This window comes from Notolepis coatsorum, assembly GCF_963971535.1.
Source record: "Notolepis coatsorum genome assembly, chromosome: 3".
NCBI lineage: Eukaryota > Metazoa > Chordata > Actinopteri > Aulopiformes > Paralepididae > Notolepis > Notolepis coatsorum.
Genome location: NC_140167.1, coordinates 58,061,333 through 58,076,859, shown reverse-complemented (window position 1 = coordinate 58,076,859; position 15,527 = coordinate 58,061,333). Strand labels below are relative to the sequence as shown.

Sequence of the window (15,527 nt, the reverse complement as noted above, 5' to 3'; positions counted from 1 at the left end):
ATTCCTACATACAGTAATGTAGATAAAACATTATGTTAACCCAACATTCCTACATACAGTAATGTAGATACACATTGTGTTAACCTAACATTCCTACATACAGTAATGTAGATAAAACATTATGTTAACCCAACATTCCTACATACAGTAATGTAGATACACATTGTGTTAACCTAACATTCCTACATACAGTAATGTAGATAAAACATTATGTTAACCCAACATTCCTACATACAGTAATGTAGATAAAACATTGTTAACCCAACATTCATACATACAGTAATGTAGATACACATTGTGTTAACCTAACATTCCTACATACAGTAATGTAGATAAAACATTGTTAACCCAACATTCCTACATACAGTAATGTAGATAAAACATGTTAACCCAACATTCCTACACACAGTAATGTAGATAAAACACGTTAACCCAACATTCCTACATAATGCTGGACAACGCTGTAACTTTAATTGTTTTATTTACACCCTGTATATATAGAAAGTATTTTGCATTGCTCCATTTGTTCATTCAGATCTGCTATATATATTTTTTTATAATTAATTTAAAGGCAGTAATGTATCCTTGTCATTTATTTATTCATTTATTTTGGCTTACAAATGTTAAAATGTATAGGCATCGAATATTGGCACAAAATATTGTCTGTTGGCAGATTCAATTCAACATGTATGTAGACCGATTCCTTCCTGGGTCCTTAGCAACACACCCGCTGAGCATGAAGTCGATAGGATGAATGGTTCTCGAGATTGCATGCAAAGGACAGACAGACAGACACGCATACATATTCCATTCTTTATATTTAGGTGTAAAGATTAACCTCTTAGGCCTGGAGGCGTGAACACTTTAGGCAACTAACATGTGCTTCCGCATTGCTCTGATTGGCCCACTGACCCCACGTGACGCTACGCTCGTTTTCGCCCGCACGCCGGTAACGCAAGCGAGCCTTGTAATGTTAAGCGACCTACTCGCAGAAATGGGAATGTACATATTTATCAAAACAACTACCAACGCGATTCACTCTACCAGACAACTACCAGATTCACTCTACCAGATTCACTCATAAACGTTATATATCATAACGTTATATGCTGTTATTTTGCGTTTTATTCATAACGTTATATGCTGTTATTTCGCGCTTTATTCATAACGTTATTTCGCAACACAGCCCAGCTGTCAGAAACTGTACATTGAGGGGGTTTGATTCAAAGCCCTATCGAAACTGTCTTGCACTAGTATAAAGCATCAATGTGCAGAAACTGTACATTGAGGGGGTTTGATTCAAAGCCCTATCGAAACTGTCTTGCACTAGTATAAAGCATCAATGTGCAGAAACTGTACATTGAGGGGGTTTGAATCACTGTACATTGAGGGGGTTTGCATCACTGTTTACACTCACGCCTTACTGTACCATGTTCTACATATAGAACCCCATCTCATGCACCGGTTTGAATCAAAGCCCTATCGAAAAGTACTCAAGCTCTACTGTCTTTAACTATAAATGTTTACACTCCCCACTTACTGTAGAACATGGTACATGAGTATATAGTATATAGGGATGTTGCACTTGAGCACCAAATGTACAGTGTACAGTGCCCCCCCCCCAGCTACCCACCGCGTCACTCTAACGTTACCTCACCGGCAACTTATCTAATTTAACAGAAATTAAAACATCTTCAAAATCTTTCTTCACATCTATATTTGTAAATTCCACATAACCTTAGATCTTGTTCTTTAAACATTACGTAGGCCCCTTACCCGCTCGCGAATTGAACTCCACCCCATACGTTAAGCTAAAACCAAAGATTTTCGCCCATCACCCCGTTTTAAACAGCGTAAATACGACATTTATCTCAGTTTTTAAAGCAATCAACTTATATACTCCAACTCCCCCACACCTTAGCTAGTATCCCTCCGTTTTTAACAACAATCCGACGGTCGCAACATATTTAAAACACATAATTCATCGCTACTACTAGTCATTACACGCCAAGACGCTCGTATTTTCAAACCTTTGTCTAGTTTAGCGACACGACACGACAATTCAACATTACTTTTACAGTTATACTGTTTATTAAAACACACGTATTTAACAACGACCTCAAGTACTTCCTATTCATCAATAAATGAGGCAGAATACTCATCAATAAATGAGGCAGAATACACAGTGACTGTATCCTTTTTTGTTTATTGCACTTGTTCCTGCTGCGTTCCTGCTGCAAATGAAATCAAAGATGGCGGCTTTCTGTTTTCATTCTACGCTCGGTGCGTAGAGCTGCTGGGATTCACGAAGGAGAGCGCTGGCCAATCAGAACAATGCGGAAGCACATGTTAGTTGCCTTAAGTGTTCACGCGGCCCGGAGCCCTATTTTCTGAAAATCCGCCTGAAATACATAAGTAAATGGAATATTGATCCACTTCTACAAGGTCCATTTGCATGTTCTTTGTATCTAGGGACATCTATGGACCTCTGTGAATCTATTCCCAGTGTCAGAAATATTGTGTCTATTACTAGGCTTGCTTAAATTGTGATGAAACAAAGGAGAATATGAATTATGATTTTTCTTTGCATCTTTGACAGTGAATAACACCATGCTAAAAATGACCAGACATAACAAACCTTCTTGAGATCACGTGTACAAAAATTGTTGTAGGACAGTCTGGAGAGCTTGATTTATGATGTGATGTCATTTTGGGACCAGTACCGGTCCCGTCGGGCTTAAGAGGTTAAGGGAAACTTACAAAACGTAGGGACGGATATGTTCTCAGCATCTGCATTTCCTACAGAGGTTTTAGCTGGATTTGTTGGTCACAACTGTGTTGGAAATTTCAAAAAGCAATTGGCCAGAGACCCAGAAGTCACAGGCTGCTGATGTTGCCGTTCAACTCTTACCTGTTCCAATCAAGAGAGGCCATGGCTGCTTCCGCCCGTCAGCAGCTGATGCATTCTGACTGATTATCAGGGCAGTCTAGACAAAGTATGTCAGCCTCAGGTGATAAATTATTATGACTTGGACCGAGGTAAACTAAAATAACAAAGATGATTTATGAAGTAATATTGACGATGGTGTTGGACTTACATCTTTTTTTTAACAACTTTCCTTATCTGCTTGTTTTCAGTAAAGCCTGGTATCCGGTACAGAGAACTTGGCAATATCATCCAGAAGCACGCCCAGGCCAACGGGTTCTCTGTGGTGCGGAGCTACTGCGGCCACGGCATCCATAGACTGTTTCACACAGCTCCCAATGTGCCACACTATGCCAGTGAGTAGCCTCTCTCTTATCACACGTTTGAACCACTGAAAGTCACGTATTGAATTCCTTGGCTGTTCGTTTGAACCGCTGAAAGTCACATATTGAATTCCCCAGCTGTTGGTTGTGTATCAGAGTTCTGTTGTTTTGCCCCCTCAGAAAACAAAGCCGTTGGAGTTATGAAGCCTGGCCATGTGTTCACCATTGAGCCAATGATATGTGAAGGTGAGTGTATCAGGTTTTGCGTGTTACTTTTAGGGCATGTAATCGCGCGTGCACGCGCGCGTGAGAGAGAGACTCTGTTACTTAATCTACTGTATGTGCACTGCCAGATGAGTGGCTGCTTAACCGTTTCAGATTGCCAAGAGCGGTAAAAATGTGTATGCAATACTCTGGAGCCTCAACTCAGACACAACTATGGACCTGTCAAATCCTTTGCCTCCACACCTACAAGTTCTGAGCGCACAGGGACCGTTCAAAGAGATGGATGATGTATTTCCCAACCTACTGCGCGATTGGCTCTTGACAAGCGTTGTTCAGTAGTGACAAAGCCTACTTTGCTGGAACGATTAATTTGGCACGTATACAGTAGTGTGTGTGTGCACGTGAGCTGTGGCCAGGCAACTAGACGGTATAAATATGGAATATTAATACAGTCTATTCCACTATATAGCTATAGGTGCTGTATGATGACAATACATTTGAATCTGATCTAATTTTGATCTGTCGCAAAGCGCTCCAGCGCTACCTGTTGAATACAGGGATCCGCTCATGCAATGTTTTGCACACGGCTCTCGTATTATCCGCGAACGCGCATTTCAGTTTAGAATGAGTGAGATTCATCATTCAACACACCTGGGTAAGAACAGATTTGGACGTTAAGAACGGGTTGATGAATGCGGTGGTGGCTTTTCTTATTTTTTTCTCTTAACACTTTCAGCGGCAGGGGTGGCTATGGGCATTGGGCCATTGTGTGCCAGCGCTTTGTTCAATGAGGAGAATGCCGTGTTTGCAGTGCTGAAAACTATTAAATATTATAGCTATGGATCTAATAACGTTGTTGATTGTCAGTGAGTTTCTTCCAGTCAACATGCAAAAAACAGATAATTTTTTCATCCGTACATTTCCGTTTTATACCGTGGTGAATATGAGTATAGTTTGGGTTATTCTGAGTAATCCCAGGAAAAGACACGAAAACAGCCCTTTATTGAAATCCAGTTATCACGTTGTCATTTTTCGCCTGATTATCGAATCATCCTGAAATCAACGCTAGATTATCGGTATTATCCTTCCTCATGCAAGCATGAAATGTGGTTTAGACCGGGGCGCCCATCCGTGCTGTGATGTGACCAACGGGACACAGCACACACACATTCCACACAGACAGGCTTCGATCGCGGGATCAAAATATCGGATCAACACAAGATTGGTAATATATAGTCCTTACCTATATATAGAGCTGCCGCGATTACCGCATTACCGCGGTATCGCTGTTACATCACGGCCACCGCAGAGTAGGCTGAATACCGCGTCACCGCTGTTTTTTATAATAATAATAATACATTACCCTCCTCTCGTTGGGCTTGCGGCTCTGCAGATATACCCTACTCCTCTATTGAGGTTCCAAGCGACCCTATTGGGTACCAGAAAAGTCACGTGAAACATTGCAGACCACTGATTGGTCAGAAGAGAGACGCGTCACACGTTGTAGCGTCATGCAGTGTGTTACCACCAATCGGCAAGCGCGTATTAGTTTTTTACGTCCTGAATGTCAGCTCATCACAACACGGCTAATAACGTTAGCTTTAACTCTCTGCCGGAGTGGACTACCATCGCTCCTCAGGAGTACTAAACGAGACATAATGATTTTACTGTCTGCAACGAATGTTATAATAAAAGCCCTTCGTTCTATACACTTGTCTGATTGAAAACTTTATTAACAGACCGCAGAATGGGACAACTCAGCACGCTCTGAGCAAAGAAAGGAACTGAGATATGAATAGAGTATTGCTTGCCTTGCTATGGTCCGGTAAATACGCTGATGTTATTGAACGTATAACTATATAATGGTAATGCCACAAAACGAATGCCTTTATTATAAAGTAGTAACTTTATAGTAATAATAATAAGAAAGGGTCGGGGGGGGTTAGGGGTAACCACCCCTGCCCGCGACACCGAGTGAACTGCGCACGACCAGAGGGGAAACTTCGAATCCGTGTTTCACTTTCAATAACTAATGCGTGCTTGCCGAATCCCAAACAATATTCATGCTGCAAAGTCATCCTCTAAAGATAGACATTTAGACTAGAGGCAGGCTATATGCTATAAAGAGTAGACTACTACTTAAAAAAAAATGCATTCAAACTTTTTTTTTTAATTTTTTGTGTGCGTGCGGTAATAACCGCGGCGGTAGGAAATATTTTGCAAATTTGTGCGGTAAGGAAAACATCAATACCGCGGCAGCTCTACCTATATATATAAAACCCGACTTTTTTCGTGATTGGCGCTCAAGTGATGGCGAGTTAACCCGACTTATCTCGGGTCTGGCGTCCAATGTGTTAACAGACGGTTAAGAAAACATAAGAAAATATATATAAGAGAGTATTGGTGAATGAGGCCCATTGAATCCTTGTGTTGTGTTAATTAACCCCTTAAGCCAGAGGGGTCCGGTACAGGTACGAGATTGATATCACGCCATAAATCGATCGATACAGAACGTATTAATTAATGTTGCATTTCTTTTTCAAATGTAGCCAGGAGTAAAGACCCTAACCCTGTCAAAACAGCAGTCAAAGTGTATATTTTCAGCACTACGTTTGTTTACCAATGATTTAAGCCCATCAAAAGCCCTGGGTCTCTTCTCTCAAAAGTCTACACTCAAGGTAGGTTGCGTCAAGTCCTTGCGTCAATATGCACCTTTTTCCGACTCGATGTGCTGAGAGTTCTATAAACTCATATTTCACTAATTTCATGGAGCTGTAATTAACAGAACAATGTCCCCGATGACATCACTGGTGGCCATATTTAAACTAATTTACTTTGGATGTGTGTGAGATTATGTGCAAAATAAATCAGCATTGTTTTTTGGTGAAGTCCCCTTAACACATTGAGTGCCACGCCCCTTCCGGGAAGTGACCTGGCCTTGCCGTCCATTAACCCCATGTAAACGTAGTTGTACTTTGTAGAGCTAAACCTATATTTTATAGTATAGCTATGGGTCTAATAACGCCGTCGAGTCTCATTGAGCTGCTTCTGGTCAACGTGCAAAAAACTGATTCTTTTTTCATCCGTACATTTCCGTTTTATACGGTTTTGAATATGAATATAGTCCGGCCGCTTCTGAGCAATTCCAGGGAAAAGACAAGAAAACAGCGTTTTTGTGTAATTCAAATTTATTTTTTTCGTCTGATTATCGGATGTTCCTGAAATCAACGCTAGATCATCACTATTATCCTTTGTCGTGCACGCATGCAATATGATTTAGACCGGCGGTATAAGACCGTCTGCCAGCTCAGACACACTCTGAACAGTATGCACAATGTGCCCCGCTGAATTATGAATGGCAATAGATAATAAAAGAAATACCGTGACAGAAACGTAGATCTACGTTTCCGGCACTCAACGATCGGGCGACAGAAACGTAGCTCTACGTGAATGGCAATCAAAGTGTTAATAGATAGAACATAGAAGCATGTTAAAGCTTCTACTTGTAGGATTTGTCCTCATCAATGTATCATTGCCAAATTGGTTTTATAGGCCTATAGAGCTAGACTAGAGGGAAAGAAATAGTCATGGATTCTGTCTCCTAATGAATTAAATTAAAACTAGAAAATTGCACTCGGTAGAGCACAAATTTGAGGTGAATTGCCCCTTTAAGGCATTGCCATAGGGATAAATTAAGTTTGCTTATTCATCAGAATCTTCTATCGAAATAGCTCTGTATCCAATTTGAATCTGGCTCTACCTTGGTTCTTCACAAGTTGATCTATAACTCTATTTTTACAGTTGGCACCATGTAGGGCTGAAAGCAATAGCCGGCGGCGCAGGAAATTATTAATACAAGGAAAAGAAAATAGTCATTGGAGGTAGAATCGCATTTCACTATCTCACTGAGGCCATTGTGTGTCGTCCCAGGCGGCTGGCAGGACGAGACGTGGCCGGATGGCTGGACGGCGGTGACCCGAGACGGGAAGCGGTCGGCCCAGTTCGAACACACCCTGCTGGTGACGGAGACGGGCTGCGACATCCTGACCCGCCGGCTGGAGGACAACGGCCGCGCCCACTTCATCAGCCAAATGTAGGCTGGGGCTCGGGACATAACGAGGACTGGCCTCAGGCGCTCCACAGCCTGGCACCTCTGGGTCACAAACACCCACACACGCAAACACAGACACCTCGTACACGAGGCACCGAACCCAGACGCCAGTTTAACTATGGCTCTCATTGCTCTTTCGATTAAATATTGGTTCCTCAAATGTAATGGAAGTACTTGAATGTGTCTGATATCAACTGTGGATTGTTTTATTAGTGAAAAAAAAAGTATCCTCTGAAGGAAATAAAAAAACAACCAAAAAAAAAAGAAACAGTATTTATAATATCTGACTTAGGACCTGATTCTTTTTTTCCTGGAATATGAAGGGGAAATCAGGCCAGCTTTGACCGCGTACACCCGGGGCAATGCCATGCTGAGCTCTTATTGGCTGGCCTGTGGTGGCCAAGGTATTAGCTGTTGTATTTGATGTGTGTAGCTCAGGGCTACGTCTACTAGTACACAGTGCATTGCTACTTTTGTCTCACCCTTCTATGCTAGCTTAATCAGACTCATGAATTATCCTGAGATGCTGAACTGATGTTCCCTGGGCGAGGTTTACTGTTCCCCAGCTGTAATGGCGTAAACAGCTATATATCATAGCCAGTCAAATAAATGGGTAGTCAGATGAACTTAAAGGGATAGTTTGGATTTTTGGACGCCAAGTGGTATGGGATACTTGCTTGTAATGTAGTTGGTTCAACGCCTGCAATGCAATGCATTCATGTTGGAACATGGCCCAGCCACGTAGCGCTATGACATGCCATGCCGTCTTCCAACATGAATTGAATATAGAAATGCTGGAGGATTGCAGATTTTTGTTGATGATTGAAGCTTTTGCCTGCATGCTAATGGTGGATTAACACCTTTTGTCTCATAACCCCATTTATTGCCTATTTGATGCTTCCTGGTTCACTTGGAACCGATCGACAGATCAGAACTCTGACCACGGGACTCAGTGAGTAAGCTAATGGCATTGCATCAACTACACTGCTCGCAAGTATTTCATACCACATAATTTCCAAAAATCTGAACTATCCCTTTAAAGAGTAATGGAAGTTTCTGCCCTAGTGGTTGATATTTTCATCCTGCTGCACACTCTGCCCTGCCCAAACTGTGACGTCAGAGTGCCTCTTTGGAGGTACTATGAGTGAATGAATGAACAATATAAAATAATCAAGAAATAACAAAGATAATTTGCTGTGAAAAGAAAAATAAGATAAAATAATAAACAAAGAAAGCGTTCTTGTCTGAAAAGGAATAGGAAGAAGCAATATGCTTATAAAGGTCCTACCCATTATTACTATCAAAGTCTGTCTGGAGAGAAAAGGGTACTCTGACATCACAGATTGTGGTGGGATAGAGTGCAGCATGGTAGAAATAACCACTAGGCCAGCTAAATAGCCATGCATTTAGTTACTATTTAAGATTGTATGTAATGTAATTTAATTTTAATTACTCATTACCTAAACATAACATTCTGGCTACTTATTTGGATCCACTTTATCAAAACTTCAACAGTTTATCTGCTATCAGTCCAGAAAGCTGACAGACTCCCCATTGAAGTTTTGTCAAAGTGGACCATTTCAACAACAGGACTTTTTTCACTTTGTGGTGAATTTAAATACATTTTAAAGTAAATAATAAGTCAAATTAAATTATAACATACCATTGTCCGATCTATCTATAATCTAAACTTAATCTCACCACCCATTAATTTGCCTGGCTAGCATGTATGCTAGCATGTAGCTAGCATAGCGTAACATTACACATCACAGCTTGAGACCAGCAAGGGTGAGGAGGGAACTGGACCATGGTTTTAGGAAGCAGGGTGAACAAGTTTCATCAACTAACCAGTTTGCATTGAGTTTTGTTTAATCAACAGGATTTAGACCTGACTACCATACATACCCAGTGATCCATCTTTATTCAATGTTGACTTTCAGTTGACGTCCAGAAGAACGGCAAGGCTGAGGCCTTAATACAAGTAGCTGAACTTGTTGATCCTGCTTTGAGGAACACTCTCCTGGTGTATCTTGATTCAAACAGCCCTGGTGTAGCACATGGAGCCTTAATGTCTGAATTTAGGATGTATAGGTGCACTCAGTAAGATTTCTGATGATTTGGAATGAGGACAATGTAGACTCGAACCACATACATGAGATTTAATTAATGAGCAGTTAATTTAATGGTGGAGTCTACACGCTCCTCATTCCAAATTATCAGAGATTGTAGCGACTTCAAAATATGACTGGGCGCACCGTTGAACTTTGCTGGATATTTCCAGGCACGTAGCTGATGTTTCCTCAATGAAGTCGATTACCATTTACTTAATATATGCTGTCGATTTTTCTGGTGCAAACCTTTTTCAACATTTATACATTTCAAGTCTAATCTTACAGTTTCTCTGCCATCTTTGATTTCTTCTGGACTAATAAATGGCTCTTCTGTAGTTCTGCCTGGGTCTGTTTGTACACAGCAGGCTTTGGAAGTTACTAAAAAAGAAAAAATGCAATCATTCTCCGATTTGTCATCAGTAACAATCCACTGGAATAGGGCTGCACAATTAATCATGTATTAATTGAGATTACGATTTCAGCTGCTTTGATATGCCAATTGCAAAAAATGCCCACACTACAGAGGTATATCAAAGTCCCAACACCACTCCTACACACAAGAGGTATATCAAAGTCACAACACCACTCTCACACCGGTTCCTGACAGGGAGCGAGCGAGCGAACTAGAGACGAAATCGCGTGCGACACTGTCCTGATATGAGGCGGCGCGTGTCCGAGTGTGTCTGTGTGTGTGTTACCTGGAAGCACACGTGGGGGGGGGGGGGGCAAAGCAGCCTGCGATTCTTGACCAATAAAAAGTGTTTAGGGGCGGGACTCGGCCGCGTAATCGCTCAACTAGAGACACAGCGAGCGAATATCTGAGGGGTGGACGACATCGCTGCTCAGTTCGCTGTCCCTCGCGGCAGGTCAGGATAGTCTGATTGAAACGAGTACATTTTAATCATTTTCGCAATCACGCTCGCTCGCGTCGCTGCCTGTCAGGAAGGGGTGTCACACTACAGAGGTAGATCAAAGTCACAACACCACTCCTATACCACAGAGGTAGATCAAAGTCACAACACTCACACCACAGAGGTAGATCAAAGTCCCAACACCACTCCTACACACAACAGAGGTATATCAAAGTCACAACACCACTCTCACACTACAGAGGTAGACCAAAGTCACAACACCACTCCCATACCACAGAGGTAGATCAAAGTCACAACACTCACACCACAGAGGTAGATCAAAGTCACAACACCACTCCCATACCACAGAGGTAGATCAAAGTCACAACACCACTCCCATACCACAGAGGTAGACCAAAGTCACAACACCACTCCCACAACAGGTAGACCAAAGTCACAACACCACTCCCACAACAGGTAGACCAAAGTCACAACACCACTCCCACAACAGGTAGACCAAAGTCACAACACTCGCACCACAGAGGTAGATCAAAGTCACAACACCACTCCCATACCACAGAGGTAGATCAAAGTCACAACACCACTCCCACAACAGGTAGACCAAAGTCACAACACCACTCCCACAACAGGTAGACCAAAGTCACAACACCACTCCCACAACAGGTAGACCAAAGTCACAACACCACTCCCACAACAGGTAGACCAAAGTCACAACACCACTCCCACAACAGGTAGACCAAAGTCACAACACTCGCACCACAGAGGTAGATCAAAGTCACAACACCACTCCCATACCACAGAGGTAGATCAAAGTCACAACACCACTCCCACAACAGGTAGACCAAAGTCACAACACCACTCCCACAACAGGTAGACCAAAGTCACAACACCACTCCCACAACAGGTAGACCAAAGTCACAACACCACTCCCACAACAGGTAGACCAAAGTCACAACACCACTCCCACAACAGGTAGACCAAAGTCACAACACCACTCCCACAACAGGTAGACCAAAGTCACAACACCACTCCCACAACAGGTAGGCTCTTAAATCCCGGAATCTCCCACGTTTCAGAATAATTGCCATTGATTAGCAATCGTCTTTGCCGTGAACCGCATTGCTCGTTTAAAATCATGCAAGGAACGATATGGGCTAAAATAATATGTAGGAAACATTTCCAGGTAAATTTCGGCATTTCCAGACCAACATTATTGGGTTATGGTAAAGTTGTAAAAAGTAGGAGAATCACCTAGATCTAATCTACTAGAGGAAGATAACAATTACATTTACTAGGCCACCAGACAGCCTGGAAATTAGACATTTGCTTTATAGGATGGGCATTTTCTTAAGCAAATATGAAACAGAACCACAGTTGGAGGAGTCACAAACATTTTCAGCTTAGAAATTGGATTTCTGCTTTGATAAACAAGGCCGGCCCAACAGAAACTGAAACCAATCAGTCCTACAAGTAGTCCAGGACATGACGAGGCCTAGGCTGTATCTCTCTGTCCACCACACCTGCATGTTGGGATATCTAATTCCATTACTCATAATTAATAAACAATATTCAAGCTAAAAATAATCACAATTATCTTTGTCATAATTGTGCAGCCCTACACTGGAATACTACATGTATCTCTGATTATGTTCTCTTTGCCTCCGAAAATCTGTTGCCTGAAATGGTTGAATGAAAACCTTCTAGACACTACCTACATTATTAATCATGTTTTTAAATTATTGTGGTCGCTTTGATATAGGTACAGCCCGTACAAAATGTTCAACCATCTCGGGCAGTGTAATTTTATATCACATCTATGGTTGTAAATTCCTGGAAAATGTCCATAGCTGGGAATTTAGTAAATCTTGCCCAATTTCAATGAGAAATCGTACCTTTTATAATAGCTTGTTTTTAGGGGAAATACATATAATGTGGTTTTGGTTAACAGGGATATATTATTATTATGTATGTTTTAATTATTTTCCAGCACCTCTTAACTCATTCAGCGTCAGGAGTCGCTGTCTACCTTCTGGGTAGAACGCCAGCGCTGTAAGTCAATGGGGCGCTTTGTTCACTTGCGAGTGCTTAAAATATATTTTATATTATAGCTATGGATCTAATAACTGTTGATTGTCAGTGAGTTGCTTCCAGTCAACATGCACAAAACAGATTGTTTTTTCATCCGTACATTTCCGTTTTATACCGTTTTGAATATGAGTATAGTTTGGGTGATTCTTAGTAATCCCAGGAAAAGACGCGATAATAGCGTTTTAGTGAAATCCACTAAACACGTAATTTTTCGCCTGATTATCGAATCTTCCTGATTAGATTATCGTTATTATCCTTATCCTGCACGCATGAAATGGGGCTTGTAGCGGGGCGCTCGCCCCCCCCCCACCGCCACCAACGGTAAACGGCACAACACAGTCCACACAGACAGCTTCGATCGCGGAAGAAATATCAGATCAACGCAAGATTTGATATAGTGTTCTTACCTTGTCTCTGATTTAATGCAAAAAAAAGTATCCAATTATCTGATCGCCATTCCAAATACTGGCCGCGGAGGTCTGTCCCACATTGTCCGGCATTGCATATGAACGAGGGGGGGGGGGGGCAGCCTCGTAGATGTATCGTTGTAAACGCTCGTCCTGCCGGAGTATTTAAACCCCGCCCGCACGGGTCAGATCGGCCCAGAAAAGAAACGACATCGTTTCTAATGGAGTGCAATACCGGCTGGAAGGCGGCGGTATTTGCCCTTTGCGAGCTCAGACCCATTCCCAATGATAACATCAGGCTGGTGGATGAAAAATGAATGGATATAGCTAATAAAAGAAATAACGATTAAAACCCAAGATTTCTCGTGATTGGCGCATGCGGCGAGTTAACCCTACTTTTTTCGTGATTGGCGCAGAATGAGTTAAGGACATGCCTACTTTTAAATCAATGATTTCCTTCCCTGCCTGGCTACTCCACACTTGAGTAAAATAATAAAGTTTATAAACTGGGCAGTGCATTAGGTAAGCAGTGTTCCTGGCTCCAAAAATCAACAGCAAGGAGTACATATGTAATTTTTCCCCAGCACCTAAAGAACATGTCAGACTGCTAAATTCATACAAAGACTAGGCAAAACATTCATTTCTCACAAGGGATGTCCTCTTTAATTTAAATGAGTCAACTCATTATATTGTATTACATGCTGTTACTTTGAGAGTTCATAACTAAAGATTCATCATAAATATTAGGGAAATGTTTTACAAGATGACCTGATGAAAGACTTGGAACTGAAATGTTGGCTGCAATAAAGCACTGGAGATGTATCGTTGTAAACGCTCGTCCTGCCGGAGTATTTAAACCCCGCCCGCACGGGTCAGATCGGCCCAGAAAAGAAACGACATCGTTTCTAATGGAGTGCAATACCGGCTGGAAGGCGGCGGTATTTGCCCTTTGCGAGCTCAGACCCATTCCCAATGATAACATCAGGCTGGTGGATGAAAAATGAATGGATATAGCTAATAAAAGAAATAACGATTAAAACCCAAGATTTCTCGTGATTGGCACATGCGGCGAGTTAACCCTACTTTTTTCGTGATTGGCGCAGAATGAGTTAAGGACACGCCTACTTTTAAATCAATGATTTCCTTCCCTGCCTGGCTACTCCACACTTGAGTAAAATAATAAAGTTTATAAACTGGGCAGTGCATTAGGTAAGCAGTGTTCCTGGCTCCAAAAATCAACAGCAAGGAGTACATATGTAATTTTTCCCCAGCACCTAAAGAACATGTCAGACTGCTAAATTCATACAAAGACTAGGCAAAACATTCATTTCTCACAAGGGATGTCCTCTTTAATTTAAATGAGTCAACTCATTATATTGTATTACATGCTGTTACTTTGAGAGTTCATAACTAAAGATTCATCATAAATATTAGGGAAATGTTTTACAAGATGACCTGATGAAAGACTTGGAACTGAAATGTTGGCTGCAATAAAGCACTGGAGATGTATCGTTGTAAACGCTCGTCCTGCCGGAGTATTTAAACCCCGCCCGCACGGGTCAGATCGGCCCAGAAAAGAAACGACATCGTTTCTAATGGAGTGCAATACCGGCTGGAAGGCGGCGGTATTTGCCCTTTGCGAGCTCAGACCCATTCCCAATGATAACATCAGGCTGGTGGATGAAAAATGAATGGATATAGCTAATAAAAGAAATAACGATTAAAACCCAAGATTTCTCGTGATTGGCACATGCGGCGAGTTAACCCTACTTTTTTCGTGATTGGCGCAGAATGAGTTAAGGACACGCCTACTTTTAAATCAATGATTTCCTTCCCTGCCTGGCTACTCCGCACTTGAGTAAAATAATAAAGTTTATAAACTGGGCAGTGCATTAGGTAAGCAGTGTTCCTGGCTCCAAAAATCAACAGCAAGGAGTACATATGTAATTTTTCCCCAGCACCTAAAGAACATGTCAGACTGCTAAATTCATACAAAGACTAGGCAAAACATTCATTTCTCACAAGGGATGTCCTCTTTAATTTAAATGAGTCAACTCATTATATTGTATTACATGCTGTTACTTTGAGAGTTCATAACTAAAGATTCATCATAAATATTAGGGAAATGTTTTACAAGATGACCTGATGAAAGACTTGGAACTGAAATGTTGGCTGCAATAAAGCACTGGAGATGTATCGTTGTAAACGCTCGTCCTGCCGGAGTATTTAAACCCCGCCCGCACGGGTCAGATCGGCCCAGAAAAGAAACGACATTGTTTCTAATGGAGTGCAATACCGGCTGGAAGGCGGCGGTATTTGCTCATTATATTGTATTACATGCTGTTACTTTGAGAGTTCATAACTAAAGATTCATCATAAATATTAGGGAAATGTTTTACAAGATGACCTGATGAAAGACTTGGAACTGAAATGTTGGCTGCAATAAAGCACTGGAGATGTTTTG

The 15,527-nt window shown here is 41.7% G+C and overlaps 1 protein-coding gene across 1 annotated transcript in view; it reads left to right on the top strand.

Moving 5' to 3' along the window:
- The window catches only part of metap1 (methionyl aminopeptidase 1), a 114,388-nt gene extending 104,050 nt beyond the window's left edge, over positions 1–10,338 (top strand). Inside the window, exons 9-11 of the mRNA XM_084310146.1 lie at positions 3,139–3,282; positions 3,430–3,495; positions 7,405–10,338. Of these exons, the coding sequence (XP_084166272.1) occupies positions 3,139–3,282; positions 3,430–3,495; positions 7,405–7,571 (377 nt within the window). The 3' untranslated portion in view covers positions 7,572–10,338. The remainder of the gene's footprint in view (positions 1–3,138; positions 3,283–3,429; positions 3,496–7,404) is intronic.
- The last annotated feature ends 5,189 nt before the right edge of the window (positions 10,339–15,527 follow it).